General features: G+C 37.1%; 1 protein-coding gene across 1 annotated transcript in view; it reads right to left on the minus strand.

The window, feature by feature from the left end:
* LOC113225593 (interference hedgehog-like) overlaps nt 1-14184 on the minus strand; it is a 170077-nt gene that overhangs the window by 121876 nt on the left and 34017 nt on the right. Inside the window, exon 2 of the mRNA XM_026457929.1 lies at nt 4686-4753. Coding sequence (XP_026313714.1) covers nt 4686-4743 — 58 coding nt within the window. The 5' untranslated portion in view covers nt 4744-4753. The remainder of the gene's footprint in view (nt 1-4685; nt 4754-14184) is intronic.

Genomic DNA, 14184 nt, shown 5'->3' on the forward strand with positions numbered 1-14184 from the left:
AGCCATGTCGTCTTTCCATACATCTTTATATAACACGTAGTCTTCTTTATTATTTAAATATTCAAGTAAATTATTGTGTAATTACTAAACAATCTTTCACGATACAATACTCGAATATTAAATAATATTGCGCGATAAAATATCGATAATTGTTAATACAAAGATGAAACACTTGGAAAAAAAACCTTCGATCTTCAAACTGCGCCAGACGCTATGCCAACTAAGCAACGGAACGAACTAGCGGACCTCGCAAATTTGTCTATGTGTTTGTTGTCGGATCTTTGTATCTGGTTTTTAACGACTTTTTAACCGTAGCGCCATCTGTGAGAAATCTATGAAATTATTTCGTCACCCAGTTAGGCACCTTTACAGCTACCAGCCCTGGAGATGTCGCTATTAACTGTAATAAAATTTTTATTGATTGTCAAAATGTTTCACCACCATGATATTCAATTATTTTTTGTGAAATTACTCCAGTACTTTGTTATAAGTAATTATTATTACAAAGATCGAACACTTAGAAAAAATTCCTTCAATCTGGCCGGATTCGAACCGACGTGATCTAGCAAACCGAGCCAGACACTATGCCAACTAAGCTAATCGAATACTTAAATAATAAAAATACCACGGAAATTAGGTAGCGAACAATAGACCGACAATTACCGAAGAATGTACATTTTTCGTGTTTTTTTTTACTTAAAATCAGCATCTGCCGATTTACAAAAAAACTGCATCAGCGACAACCCTGGTCGCATCCAGCTACTGCCTTTCACATATCATCACTCCATCTGGCAGGAGGGCGTCCTACACTACGTTGAGCCGTGGTCTCCACTCAACAACTCGCTTCCCCATCGGTTATCGGTTCTTCGACAGGTATGGCCAGCCCACTGCCTTCAGCTTCAGCTTGCTTATGCTACCAGTTATATCGACTACCTTGGTTCTTTGTTAGATAATATCATTTCGTATTTTGTCTTAACATTAAACCTGTTTTAAATTTAACTTTAAGTAATATATTACAACTAATAAAATATAACAGAACGTTTGTAATAAAATAGAAAGCTTGAACGGAAGAAATGGAATTTTATTTTCTTAACATTTTTAACGGCGTTATTTTTTTCTTTTTATTTTCCTGTTTCGTGGAAAGGGCAAAAGGATTATAATCTCTTTGCAAGCAGCATGCAAAAGTAGCGAAGATATTTATAAAGCTACTTTTAAGTTATTTTTTACCAGGACAAGAAGCTTAGTGTAATTTTAAAGTGTCACTGACAGCTGCTAGTGTCGTCGACGGAACAGAAGACTACGCTTTATTAAAAAATTCTTAGCATCTAAGTAAATCTCCATGTAACTAGAGTTTTATTATTGAATAAACACTACCTGTGATACTTACAAACATATATAATAAATAAATAAATATAAGACAACATTACATCTGATCCTAAAGTAAGTAACTAAAGCATTTGTGTTATGGAAATCGGAAGCAACGAACGGTACCACAAATACCCAGTCACGAGACAATATAGAGAAGTTTCAGTAACCACTCTTACACACGGCGATTTTAAGCAAACGCGCGATTGTATCGCTACACTTGGGATTTATAGGCGATTGCATGATGCAAATGCGCGAGTCCATCTATGCAATCGCCTATAAATCCCAAGTGTAGCGATGCAATATTTGTATCGATGTCGCGCGCTTGCATCGCTGCTAAAAACCGCTCTTAGGGCCGTATTCAAGAACTCTACTCAATGCTCAAGTCAGGATTGCACTGGAAACACAAGCACTGGAAATACGACCCTAATGGCAGGGACTTGAGTATGATTTCGAGTGCTTTAAACCATACTCAAATCCTGACTTGAGCATTGAGTAGAGTTCTAGAATACGACTCTAAGCTTTTTACATTGACTCGACCGGGGATTTAAACCTGGACCTCAGAGACGGCGACACCATGAAGACCAATGTGCAAACCACTCGACCGCTCGCCGTCAAAATAAAATAATTTATAATATTGAAAGAATTATCGTTTTAACCGACTTCAAAAAAGGAGAATGTTCTCAATTCGCCTGTATTCTATTTGAGTGTATGTTACATGATTACTGTGACGTTTTTGATCTGATTTCGATGGTTCTTTTTTTATTGAAAACGGGGTACCTCAGTACTGGACCCATTTGAATTTGAAGAAGATATTACACCTTTAAGGGTGACGAATTAGGGTTAGGGATTATAGGAATTTCACCCGCTTTCCGTTAATCGATTTGAATAAAACTTGGCACAAGAATGTAGTTCCAATGAAAGTGAAATTTAATGGTGACCTAGAACTGATCTGATGATGGAAATAGCAGAGAGATGAGAGGAACTCCTCAACAGTGTACAGCAGCTACCTTGTATTTGGGCTCATATTTTGAAAAGGACTACCAATTATGCCTTTCAGTTATCGTTGAGGAGACCGCGATAACGAACACAGCGAAAGCGGAGCTAACTTTTGACGTCGGTTTTTTTAAATAAAAAAGTAATTACATATACAACATCGAAAAACCGATGTTTTCGTTATATTACTAACAGACAAATTCAATTAATTCTTCGGTCTCAGGTTTAAACCTAATGAGACAAGAGTGGTAACACCATACAAACGTAGCAGCGCGTTTGTATTTGCACAACGCTGATCACCCCAAAGCGCCTTTCATTATTATACGAATGTGTGCGTCCGTACAGAGGCGCGGCGATCGCGTACACATACCTACAAGCCGCACTGTTACTTTGTACGGAGTTACAATTTTTTTTTAATACTATATGACGGGACTTGCAAGTCGTATGCATGGTGGTAAGCGATACGCCTATTCATAACACTTGCAGTGCCACACAGAGCTTTAAATCGCAAAGATCTTATGGGCACTGCCGCTGCGCCCTTATTTAATCATGCCTAAAGCGCCTATAATTTCACCAGCACCCCTGACGTTTCCAAACCGGAACGCAATAATGCCCACATTATTGCTTGACGGCAGAGACAGGTAAGGTACTGGTACTTCCCTGGCGAACTCTTTCACAAGGTACTCTACTGTTACTAAAATGCATCAATAATATTAACAAAGTAATGTGTAAATTCACAAAAAATATATGAGTGGAATGGTCGTAAAAACATCATGATATGCATTGACTTACAAATAAATGGACGACGGGTCTAATACAAAAACCACGAAAAAAATGTCCCAAGTCAACCTATTCGAAATTTAAATTGTAATGTCATCGCAGTATCGCGCTGTCAGTAGAACAAATGAAGACTAAAGCGGAGTTTGGCGCTCTGTATACGATTTTAGCGCCTTACAAGTGCGGACACTTTTTAGCGCGGACCCGACGTCCATATAATTGTAAGTCAATGATGATATGCAATAAAATAAATATTGTAATGCGTATAAACAACAAAGAGTATACTGTAGTTCCGTCAAAAGACGCTTGATGGCGTTGACCAAATTTACTCAAATACCGAAACGAGAAAATTTCTCACTTCAGTATTACCATCAAATGGTGACTATGCCGACCGTATTTTGAATATGGGAGAGAATCACGGCACCTTTACGTAAGCATCAGCGGGTCACGTCCTTATGGGAACAGCTACATGGGACATAATAGAATTCCTTCGTTTAATATTGTGTATTATTGCCTCCGATAACGCATATGCCGCTCTCGTACTGTTGGATAGTAGGCGGGAGTTTACGTGGCATCACTAACCAAAAAAGGGTTTCGATCGGATTCGGTGTCGTCATTGATACACCCGATACTCTTATTATTTTGCCGCCATTTTGATAAAATTTAATTATCGGAAATAGAACTCGCCCCCTAATCCTAAATAAAAAAAAAACAACCTCTAATGACGCACTTATGAGATAAGCATTAAATTTGTACACAAATTAAAAGAAGGATGGCGACATCCCGTGTATTTTGTGACGCAGTGTTTTTGACGACATGCATTAAGGAAACCTATCTATACTTGTGAGTCAATATCAAAGCATCAAAAAAACTAATTAATTGAGTACAGCCTGTAGAAGCTGGGTTTATGTTTATAATATTGTCCTGTATTTCGTTTCAGATGCATGTTCGTTTAGCAGAAGACAACAAGTTTTCAGTTTGTTCACTCCGTTCACGACGCTTGGCGGGCGCTCACACATACAAAACGCGCTACTACGCTACGTTTGTATGGTGTTACCATTCTTATCTTATTATATTACGATAATATTGTTTTAAATAAATTTGAAAGCAGTAATCGCCACGAAACGAATCAATTGCGTCGTGTTCTTGCATCTATTCTAAAACACAATGTTTTACGATTTTTTTTATTCCCAACTTCTATTAATATACAAAAATATATTGATAACTAATCCTAAACTAAAACGCAAAATTATACTAGTAAAGTCCATGAACGGGTCTTCGTCGTTATTCGGGCAGCTTCCACCGTCCGCCTTTCTAAAAATACGATTCATTATTATAAATATTATTTATGACGTTAATGAATGATTAACAATTTTATTTTTAGAAATTTCAATTTGTGTACAAATTCAATATTTATCTCATACACTCAACCGAGAGCCGTTAAAGTGAAATTCAAACAGTATAAAATAAATTTACCATAACTTACTAATTATTTATTATTATCTCTTTCCAGCTTTAGTCAGCTTGAATATACTTTACAAACTTACCAGCTATCACGGGGATAAGCACTGCCAAAAGTAGCTGCAAGATCACAGCAACCGCCATGTTGGATGCCCTGTAACAAACAATAAGATTATTAATTTTACCAATATACATTAGTCATTAAAAGCATTTTTAACTTTTATCACATGAATGTCATAAAAATAATACAAGCGTGTACGTATATGAAAAATTTTATATCTCTTCTGAAAAATCGTAATTTTGGCGATGTGACCTTATTACACCAAGGGTACGAATTATTAATAGTAGATTTATTTATTATGGTACGATATACGATCGGTATTTTATATATATGTATTTAACTCTTTATAAATTACAACGTTTCACCAAAACTACAGATTAAATTAATAATTACCAAATCTAAAACAGGATTTGCAATGCCTGCACTCAAATATTTTCTGGCATATTCGCTAGTTCGTCAAACTCGAGAAATTAGCCAACAAAAAAGCATTTTGACATTTCCCCCTTGCTATTCGTTTTAACAAAAATGAAATAAAAAAGTAAAGCAAATCAAACAAGAAACATTCGTTCTGAGAGAGGTGACCGTTCGTCCTATTTCGGCACTATTTCGGACGAAAGCGAATTCAAAAATAGAAAGAACGTTTTTGAAATTCGAAGCCAGCGCGTGGTTAAATGGGGAAGTGATATTTGTCAATAACGGTCAAAGACAGTTCGTGAATGTTATTTCAACGAGACAAAAATATTTTTGCTAAATAACTGGTACGATAGCATGTCGTAGCAGTCGAGTTCTATCTGAAAGAGATTGTCCAAGGAAAAACTGCCACCTTATCTATTTCTGCCACCAAGTTGTAAGGATAAGGGAGCTGGTGAAATTATAATACAGGCACATAGAACTTGTCAACTTATGTCTCAGGTTGACGGTCTGAGCAATATTGCAACTGTTATGGACACCAGGCACCCGACTTGTTCGTTCCATCACTAACATAAAAAAAGTCTGTTCATGGAACCTGAGCAGACAGCTTGTGCACTATTCGAGCGACCCCTTCCAATCCTACACCCCAATTCTACAGCTTCAAGCCTCCGGTGGCCAGAAAGTTGATACCTACTTCCGCCAAAAAACAACCTTGGCTACCCAATGGAAACATCATCCTACGGTAAACGTTGTAACCTTTACCTAGATAAATTATCTTCTTTTCTTTTTTTTTATTTAGCTATATTTTTAACCGACTTCATAAAATGAGGCGGTTCTCAATTCTCTGTTTTTTTATGTATATATGAATCGATTTTGATGATACTTATTCTGTTACAACTAGGGTACCTATGTAGTGGTCTCATTTAAATTAGAAGAAATTATTCCATCTGTAAGGGTGTCAAACTAGGGGATGAATACGATTTCACGCACATTCCGGTAGCCGATCGATCAAAATAATATAATCAGTACAGAGTACTAAAAAACCGACCTCAAAAGTTCGTGGAGTAATTCCACGAACTTTTGAAATCTATTTGCCAAGTTTTATTGAAATCGGTTACCGGAAAGTGCACAACACCGGATTCGTCCCCTAGTTTCCCACCCTTAAAGGGGGAATATTTTCTTAAAACCTAAACGGGTACCCTCTTTCCAACAAAAAAAATCATAAAAAATCAAAATCAATCATAAAAATCAGTCCACAAATTTTAAGCCAGAGTTATCGCGTAACATACTTACAAGAAAAACATACAATCGCATTGAGAACGTCGAGAGAAATAAATGTAGGCCATACAAACATTTCGGGAATCGAACCCGGAAGCTCTGCGCGGCAGTCCAGCATGCTAACCGTTCGCCCACAGAGGCAGTTGAAACAACAAGTTGGTTCAACTACATCGATTTATCACCACATATGGCCTTATTATGCCAAGTTTACGACTTGTTTGCCCGGGGAATAGAATATTCAGCACCAGAACAACATAAAATGAAACTCTACAATGAAATAAAAAATCTCAAACAAAATTTGAATATTACTACAGATGAGAAACCTCGGATTTAAACAGCGCATGTTTGGTATTCATGAACTTAGTAATCTAAACTTGTTTGTTGGGTTAAGTATGAACTGTTTAAAGGCAATTTCGGAGTGTTCGTTTTCAATCGCCACTCATAACTCGTCGTCTTCTTCACCGTAATTTGAGATACACGAGAACTTTGTTTACGTCGTATTTTGCTAAACTTATTTTTTATTATTTATTAGCTCCGTGAGCAATAAAATTCTGAGAATTGAGCTGAGCGGTTTCATATATCGAAAACGATATGAAGCTTTCGTCGCCAACCAACATGAACGCACAATATAACGCACGGACAAACACACTCCCACGCACACGCACACGTACATACGTACATACAAGAACACCAACACGCACTTACCCACGCAGACCATGATTAGCACGGTACGGCCTTGCGTACGAACTAAAACCGCCCGTTTGCCCATCAATCCCCGAGAACACCCTAATACTGAATATTAAGCTCGCAGTGCTTTGAAATACTTGTTATAATTATTAATACAAAGACCGAATACTCAGAAAAAATTCCTTCGATCCGGCCGGATTCGAACCGACGACGCCTTCCAGCATACCGTGTCAGACGCTATACCAACTAAGCTACGGAACGAACCAGCGGACCTCACGAATTTTTCTATGTGCTTGCGCCGTATCTTTGCATTTGGTTTTTCAACGACTTTTTAGCCGTAGCGCCATCTATGAGTAATTTCACATAAAAATTATTGAATATCAATTCAATAAAAATGCTAGAAGACGTCGGTTCGAATCCGGCCGGATGGAAATAATTTTTTCCGAGTGTTCGATCTTTGTATTAATAATTATAACTAGTGGAGTAATTTCACAAATCACAATACTTTACAATTGTTTAAAACAAATGCAATACGTATAGTTAAAGTGATCAATTAAACTAAGTTAGCTTATTGCTGATACATTATATAAATCAAATCTCATTATGAATGAGATTAACATATTATTACTGCAGTACAATCAAGAGCACGTCAAGCTTGACACTTTGTACTTTGGACCGTTCTTATCGTAAGCGGCATAGAGTTGGATTTAAATCTAAAGTGTCAAGCTTGACGTGTTCTTGATCCTGTACGTAAAGTTACTGCTCCTGTTTAAGTACATATTGTGTATGTATAACTTAATAATAAGAAGAGACATACATTTCAACAGTAAATATACTTGCTATAATTGTGCTTAGTCCAGATCACATTGTGTAATTTTATTTTTCTTATACTTGTTGAAATTAAAGGATCTAACTAAGAGACAATTACGATTGTTTTATTATAATGTAGAGCTCATTACGCTGATCCATAATCTATATGTAACTCATTTTTTGTAACAAATTTCAACTAAGGGCGCATTCCCATTATGTCGTAACGTTTTATTTATCGTTGGACGTTGGACAACTGTCACGTCTAGCCTGTTCCCATATCACGACTATCTGTCGTGACTCTGTCGTGGACGTTTATTTTATCGTTGAACGACTGTCGTGTCTAGCCGTTCCCCCTAGATCGTGACGACAATTTATCGGTTCACGGCAGTCGCCTTGACGTTTGCACGACAGAATTGTTTGAAGCTGCGATTATCTGTCGTCACATTTTTATCGTCGCGTTTTATTTATCGTCTGACGACTATCGTTCTAGCTCTTCCCATTGACACGACTCTCGTCGTAACGTCATAAAAAGTCGTGAACGACAGTTAATCTTGTTGGTCTATGTATGAACAACTTTATTTAAATATACTAGTCACGACACTTTAAACTTCACGACTATCTGTCGTCACGACATATTCACCCTCACTGTAAGGCTAGCACGACAGAGCGACTTACGCGCGATACCAACGCGCAAACTCGCGCGGAGCGACCCGTGCTCCCACGGCCAGTGGGAAGCACTATAAGATAGAAGCGATATAAGATATGTTATACGTGTTGTTGTTGATTTTACCAAAAATTGTAATTTAGCAAGAAAGTAGAACGCCGCCGTCCTGTTTTTAATACCGTACCGTTTCTTTTAAAACTCCTCATAAATAGCAACTTCAGTAATCTTAGCTGTAACAAATCTGTGATCTCACAGAAGCTGCTATTTACGAGGTAAGTATGCTTTCATAGTTTATTAGGATTGCTTTTGTTTATGTATTCTAAATTTCAAATCACACAATCACCTCTCTCCTAAAAACTACAAATAAAATTAGTTGATTATAGTTGAAAAAATATTATTTGCACCGATGAATGTTTTCTCTTGGAACGGTTTATCCTTTCTATTACAATACGGTTATAAAATCATTAACATTTCTTTTACTCAAAGCGTACATGGACATAATGATCTTGATCCATCGTACACTCGTACGCGTAGCTATATCATAGATACGCTAATTAATTTTTCTGTATTCTGGTTGAATTATTTCTATACTAGGTCGTTTTTTTAAATCTTTAATTAGATCAACATAAGTCAGTATTTTACGACTCTCCTTACTATTCAACAAAGTTAGTTCCGCATCAATAATATCAAATTAAATCCCAATGCGTAAAAGTGTTTAATCTAGTTGTTTGCACTATACAAATAGCGCGTGCGTTACCGAGACGGTTCACTCTTTTGTCCTATTGTATTCTAAAGACGAAGCGATAGACGAACCAGTGCAAATTCTATTTTGCAAATTATCTTTATGCTTAAGAGGGAGAGTAATAAAATTTCACATTTACATAATTTTAATCATCATTCACCAATCGTATTCTAGTCTCTGTTGTCTACGATCTGCAACTTTGACGACGTCGTCGGTCCATCTCGTTGCAGGATGTCTTCCATTTCTGTATCCAAGTCTTAGCCCTATGCAGTTGTCGTTTTATTTCTTTTGTCATGTCATCAACTCTTTGAAATATTCCTAATAATACTAATTCGTAGATTATTGTGTATGTTCCGTTTTTACTAATTTAGCATTTAAGTTTCTAGCAGCTTAGATATTGCACCATAACAGACGCTGCCGAATCTATACATATGTCGGCACAGCAGCTGCGTCAATCAGGCACTGGATCAGCACACGTGGGCGTTTACTTAACCAACTTAATTTTTATTCGTCACATCAAACGATTGTCACTTATTCTTAGCCATATTTTTAACTTAAATTAAATATAAAGATTTTGTTTTTATTTCGAGCCTCCGATTACAGTTTTCAGAAAAAATAAATTAGACGTGAGTTATCCCATCAAAATTTGTAATTTGCTTTTTTACAAACAGATATGGAGTTTTCTGTATTTTGCTATTCGACTCTGTAAATAACCTGTTTTGGGTTAGTTTACTTAAGCATAAATATTACATGTAGGCGTAATGTGCCTTTATAATAAAAAAAAAATTGGCAAGAACTTATGAATATTGTAATTCTTAATAAGAAAGTATATGTTTTATTTATTATGATTATTAACTTCAAAAACACTTTTATACCGATTCTTTGAGGAATTTCTATCATTTTATTTTTCATAACGTGATACAACAAAATATAGCTGTTGTGATAGTGCTACTTGTACATTATAATGGTAAAATGTTTATAATCAAAAGATAACATGGCGTTAGGTTTCTCTATAAGAATTTACGTCCAGATAACATGAGAAAAAATAAGAAAATACGGGTATAATTGAAATAAGGACGCCAAAAATTAGGTACTAAAATTATTCTACATGCAGTAGGTAGTTGCTTATTTAGAGTTCGTTCAATCACTCACGTTTAGCAGCAATGAAAATGACATCTAGGCCACCACCGCAATATTTTATAGATAGGGCGAAGGTTTAAAACCAATATTATTTGACGTCGAACAAAAGATTGCATACTACTCTTTTCACAACTACGTAACATCAACAAAACAATAATAGGGTTGTGACACTCGTTTCGTCTTTCAACCTGAACAGTAAAATACTAGGAATACTTCATGAGTCAGTTTCTTAAGAAAAGGAGAAATCGCAAACCGGTACGCATTACATCTAATAGCTTGCTAACGACAGTAACAGTTTATCTCCGCGCTAAAGATCGTGTTTATCGTCCGAACCTTATTTAAATTCAAATTCGTTTTAATATATTTTAACTAACAGTGTACAATCTAGAACACTAGCGCGTACTCTCATTAATCTTAAACGCATACTCACTCCAATCATTTTGGTTTTATTGTTAATTCACTGTGCGGAAAGCTGTACAGTCAATATCGATTTCATTGGGTTCTAAACTCACGAGAGTTTTGAGATTTGTTTTATTGGCAAATCGTTAAATGGCCAAAGTTGTAGCTATGAGATTTTATAGTCTGGCTAGAATTTGTTTGGTTATATTTCAAAGGAAAAAGATTACTACTTTCTTCATAGAAACAAGCATCTTGATAAACAATTTCTTTTCCTGAACAAAGCTTGTTTTCTTAGGAAAGTTCCCTACGATTCGCCAAATTGTTTTGCTCAATCAAAGTAACTTTACTTAACTTTGATATCATGGACAGTATTCCCAGGACAGAAAACTCTTGTCCACTAATAAGGCAGGCAAGGTTCTTCACGATTCATTACTTATTTAGTACAAAAGGTGCCTCCTATTACCTAATACAAAACACGTACGTGACTACAGAAATGTTGACATCCTTGCTTCCACGTGTAACAATGTTGTTTGTTACCCCTAATAGACACAAGAACGTATTATTCACCATCGAACATAGCTCGAGCTTAGCTGTTTTATTAATATGCACAACACGAACTTAAGATTGTTGCGTGTAGTAATTTACTGTCTGCACAACGCTTCCTGGCCATTCCAATGTCCTGAAAACCTTGGATGAGAACACTTCACTAATTGGTAAAACTATTTGTTATATGGTCACTAATGTTATACTGGTATAGATTTCTAGCGTAATCGTTCAGATGCTACAGATTTCTCGAAGTACACAAAGCATAGATGGTTTGTCTAGTAGAGAGAGCCTTTTTTATAGACAAAAATTTTTTTCTTGAAACCACTGCTAATTGTTATTACATTGATGGGACTTGTCAACTTATTTCTTATGGAACTAGGCGCAGTGGCAGTGCCCCTCAGATCTTTTCGATTTAAAGCTCTGAGTGGCACTGCAACTATTATGGACAGACGTGTAGCTTACAATCGGGTGCACGATTTGTTCGTGCCGTCACTTGATATTATATAAAAAAAACAAATCCGTACAAACTAACAGCGCGACTCGTAGCTGTGCGCGACCGCCGTGCGCCGTGTAAGGACACACACTTCTCTTTCACACATAATAATGAAAGGCCAAGGCCAAAAGGCAAAACGAAAGGGAGGACCAGTGTATAAAAATAGCTAATAACGGTAGCTCTAATATTTAGCTACCAAAAATTTTTTTGGAGCTAACATCTAGCTAAAAATCGGCTAAAGTGGCAACACTGCGACCAGTAGGGCACGATAGAACGCGACTTGCGCGAGAGTGACATAGAAGCGAGAGATATTGCTATTATCAATGGGAGTAAATCGCGCTTTATGTCGTTCTCGTGCAAGTCGCGCCCTGCCGTGCTAGCCCTACAGTGCATCTCGAGATTATGTAAATGTGTGCGTCCACACACGGCGCGCACATACACAAGCGGCGCCGCTGCGTTTTTATGGAGTTACCATACCTGTTTTATTATATTACGGTATTAAATAATGCTCAAAAGCAAGTTCTTCGAAATATTTACGTTCATCATTACAGTAAACGATGGTAAATATTTTAAATTCGCCCAGGAGTTTGGCTTAACAATTTGTTTTGACTAAACAGTGATAGCTGATTGGACATATAGACACGTGAATAAACAATAAGGGGAAGGCTGATGATGCTGAATACGCTGAATATAGACGCAGTCAGCGGTACATCTAATTCAAAGGCTCCTAAACTTTTTGTCTCGTAGATTACGTGCCAATTTGTTCTGTTTTTCTAACATGTTTCTTTTTTTCAAATTCATCAACTTCAAATGTGTATTTGACAACCGATGCAATACTAGTGAGAAAGTCTATTAAAAATGTTTAAATACTTCATATGTCTATTATAAGAAAGCATTACGTATTTACATAGGTACATACTAGTGTGTTTAGTTCAGGTTATTCCATTTATGGTAAAACAAAATTTTAGTCACAACCTGCATAAAGGCCCATTTAGATGGGGAGAGTTTCTCGCACACGTCGTGACGAAAACTCGTAGGCGATTATCGTAAGCAATAATCGCCATAAGATTATCGTATCATAATGTTTACATTCAGGCAAGAACTAAAATCTCGCCTACGATTATGTCATACGAGATTCACAAGCAACTTAATCGCCTCCTCGACTGTTTACACGGAGAAATATGTAGTAAGGAGATTCTTGCTTACGAGTTTTCGACTTGTCTAAACACGATCTCGTATGACATTTTTTCAAGTTCATACGATTATCGTACAAATCGGTTCGAACCGTTTTGAGTGCGAGAATTGCCATTCGTTCGAGTTCAGTGATTAGGTACTGCGGTATTGACTATGGATGGTTTTTGCATCAAAATGATGCAAAAACCATTCAAATTTGAAACTGCTGATAATATTAAGTTCATTGCACTGTATAGAAATATAATTTTGATTTATCATTTTTTTTAAAATTTTATAACTACTGGCACAAACAAAAACTGACAATTATGATAAATTTATAGGGCGAGTGAGTGCGTGACTGAGTGAGTGCGTGCGTGCGTGCGTGCGCGCGGGCGTGCGTGCGTGAGTGAGCGAATGGTGGGTGAGTGAGTGAGTGAGTGAGTGAGTGAGTGAGTGGTGGGTGAGTGAGTGGTGAGTGAGTGAGTGTGTGGGTGAGTGAGTGAGTGAGTGAGTGAGTGAGTAGGGAGTGAGTGGGGAGTTAGTGAGGAGTGTTTATTGAATAGTACATTTACTTGAAAAGTCGTGTCGGCCATCTTGGATTTAGAAATAAATGCAATGTTCGTAATGAGCACCACCAAATACCTCAAAAACGATACCCAACTTGCCATTATTTGAAAAGTGCGGGCACGACTTTTCATCCTGGATTTAGAAAGGAGTGCCATATTCGTTACGAGAGCACCCTAAATACTATATTGCCCACGCTACATTCGACCACAGAGGCACTCACTCACTCACCGTTATTTGAATTTTTTTTTCGCCCTCGTTCCATTAATTCTTGTCTTAGAAAAGCAGAGATAATCAAAACACCCTCGCGCACTGCACTCGTGGTAGAAACGGCTGGCACAGAAACTCGAAATACAATTTTTGCTTTCGAGTTCTGTTTACACGGAGACGTTCAATATTGAAAGGCGAGGAGATTATCGCTCACGTGGACGCTCGATAATCGCGAATGTTTAGACGAGGAAAGTTTTTTATATTCTTTCGATAATAGCATCTTCGAGACGAGAAACTCTCTCCATCTAAATGGGCCTTAAGGGTCGAAACACAAAACTACGAATCGACGCGATGCGAATTCGCAACGTTGAAAACTGCGACGCGAATTGCCGCGACGCGATTTCGTG

Source organism: Hyposmocoma kahamanoa, unplaced genomic scaffold (genome assembly GCF_003589595.1).
Source record: "Hyposmocoma kahamanoa isolate Upper Pololo Valley unplaced genomic scaffold, ASM358959v1 168, whole genome shotgun sequence".
Lineage (NCBI taxonomy): Eukaryota > Metazoa > Arthropoda > Insecta > Lepidoptera > Cosmopterigidae > Hyposmocoma > Hyposmocoma kahamanoa.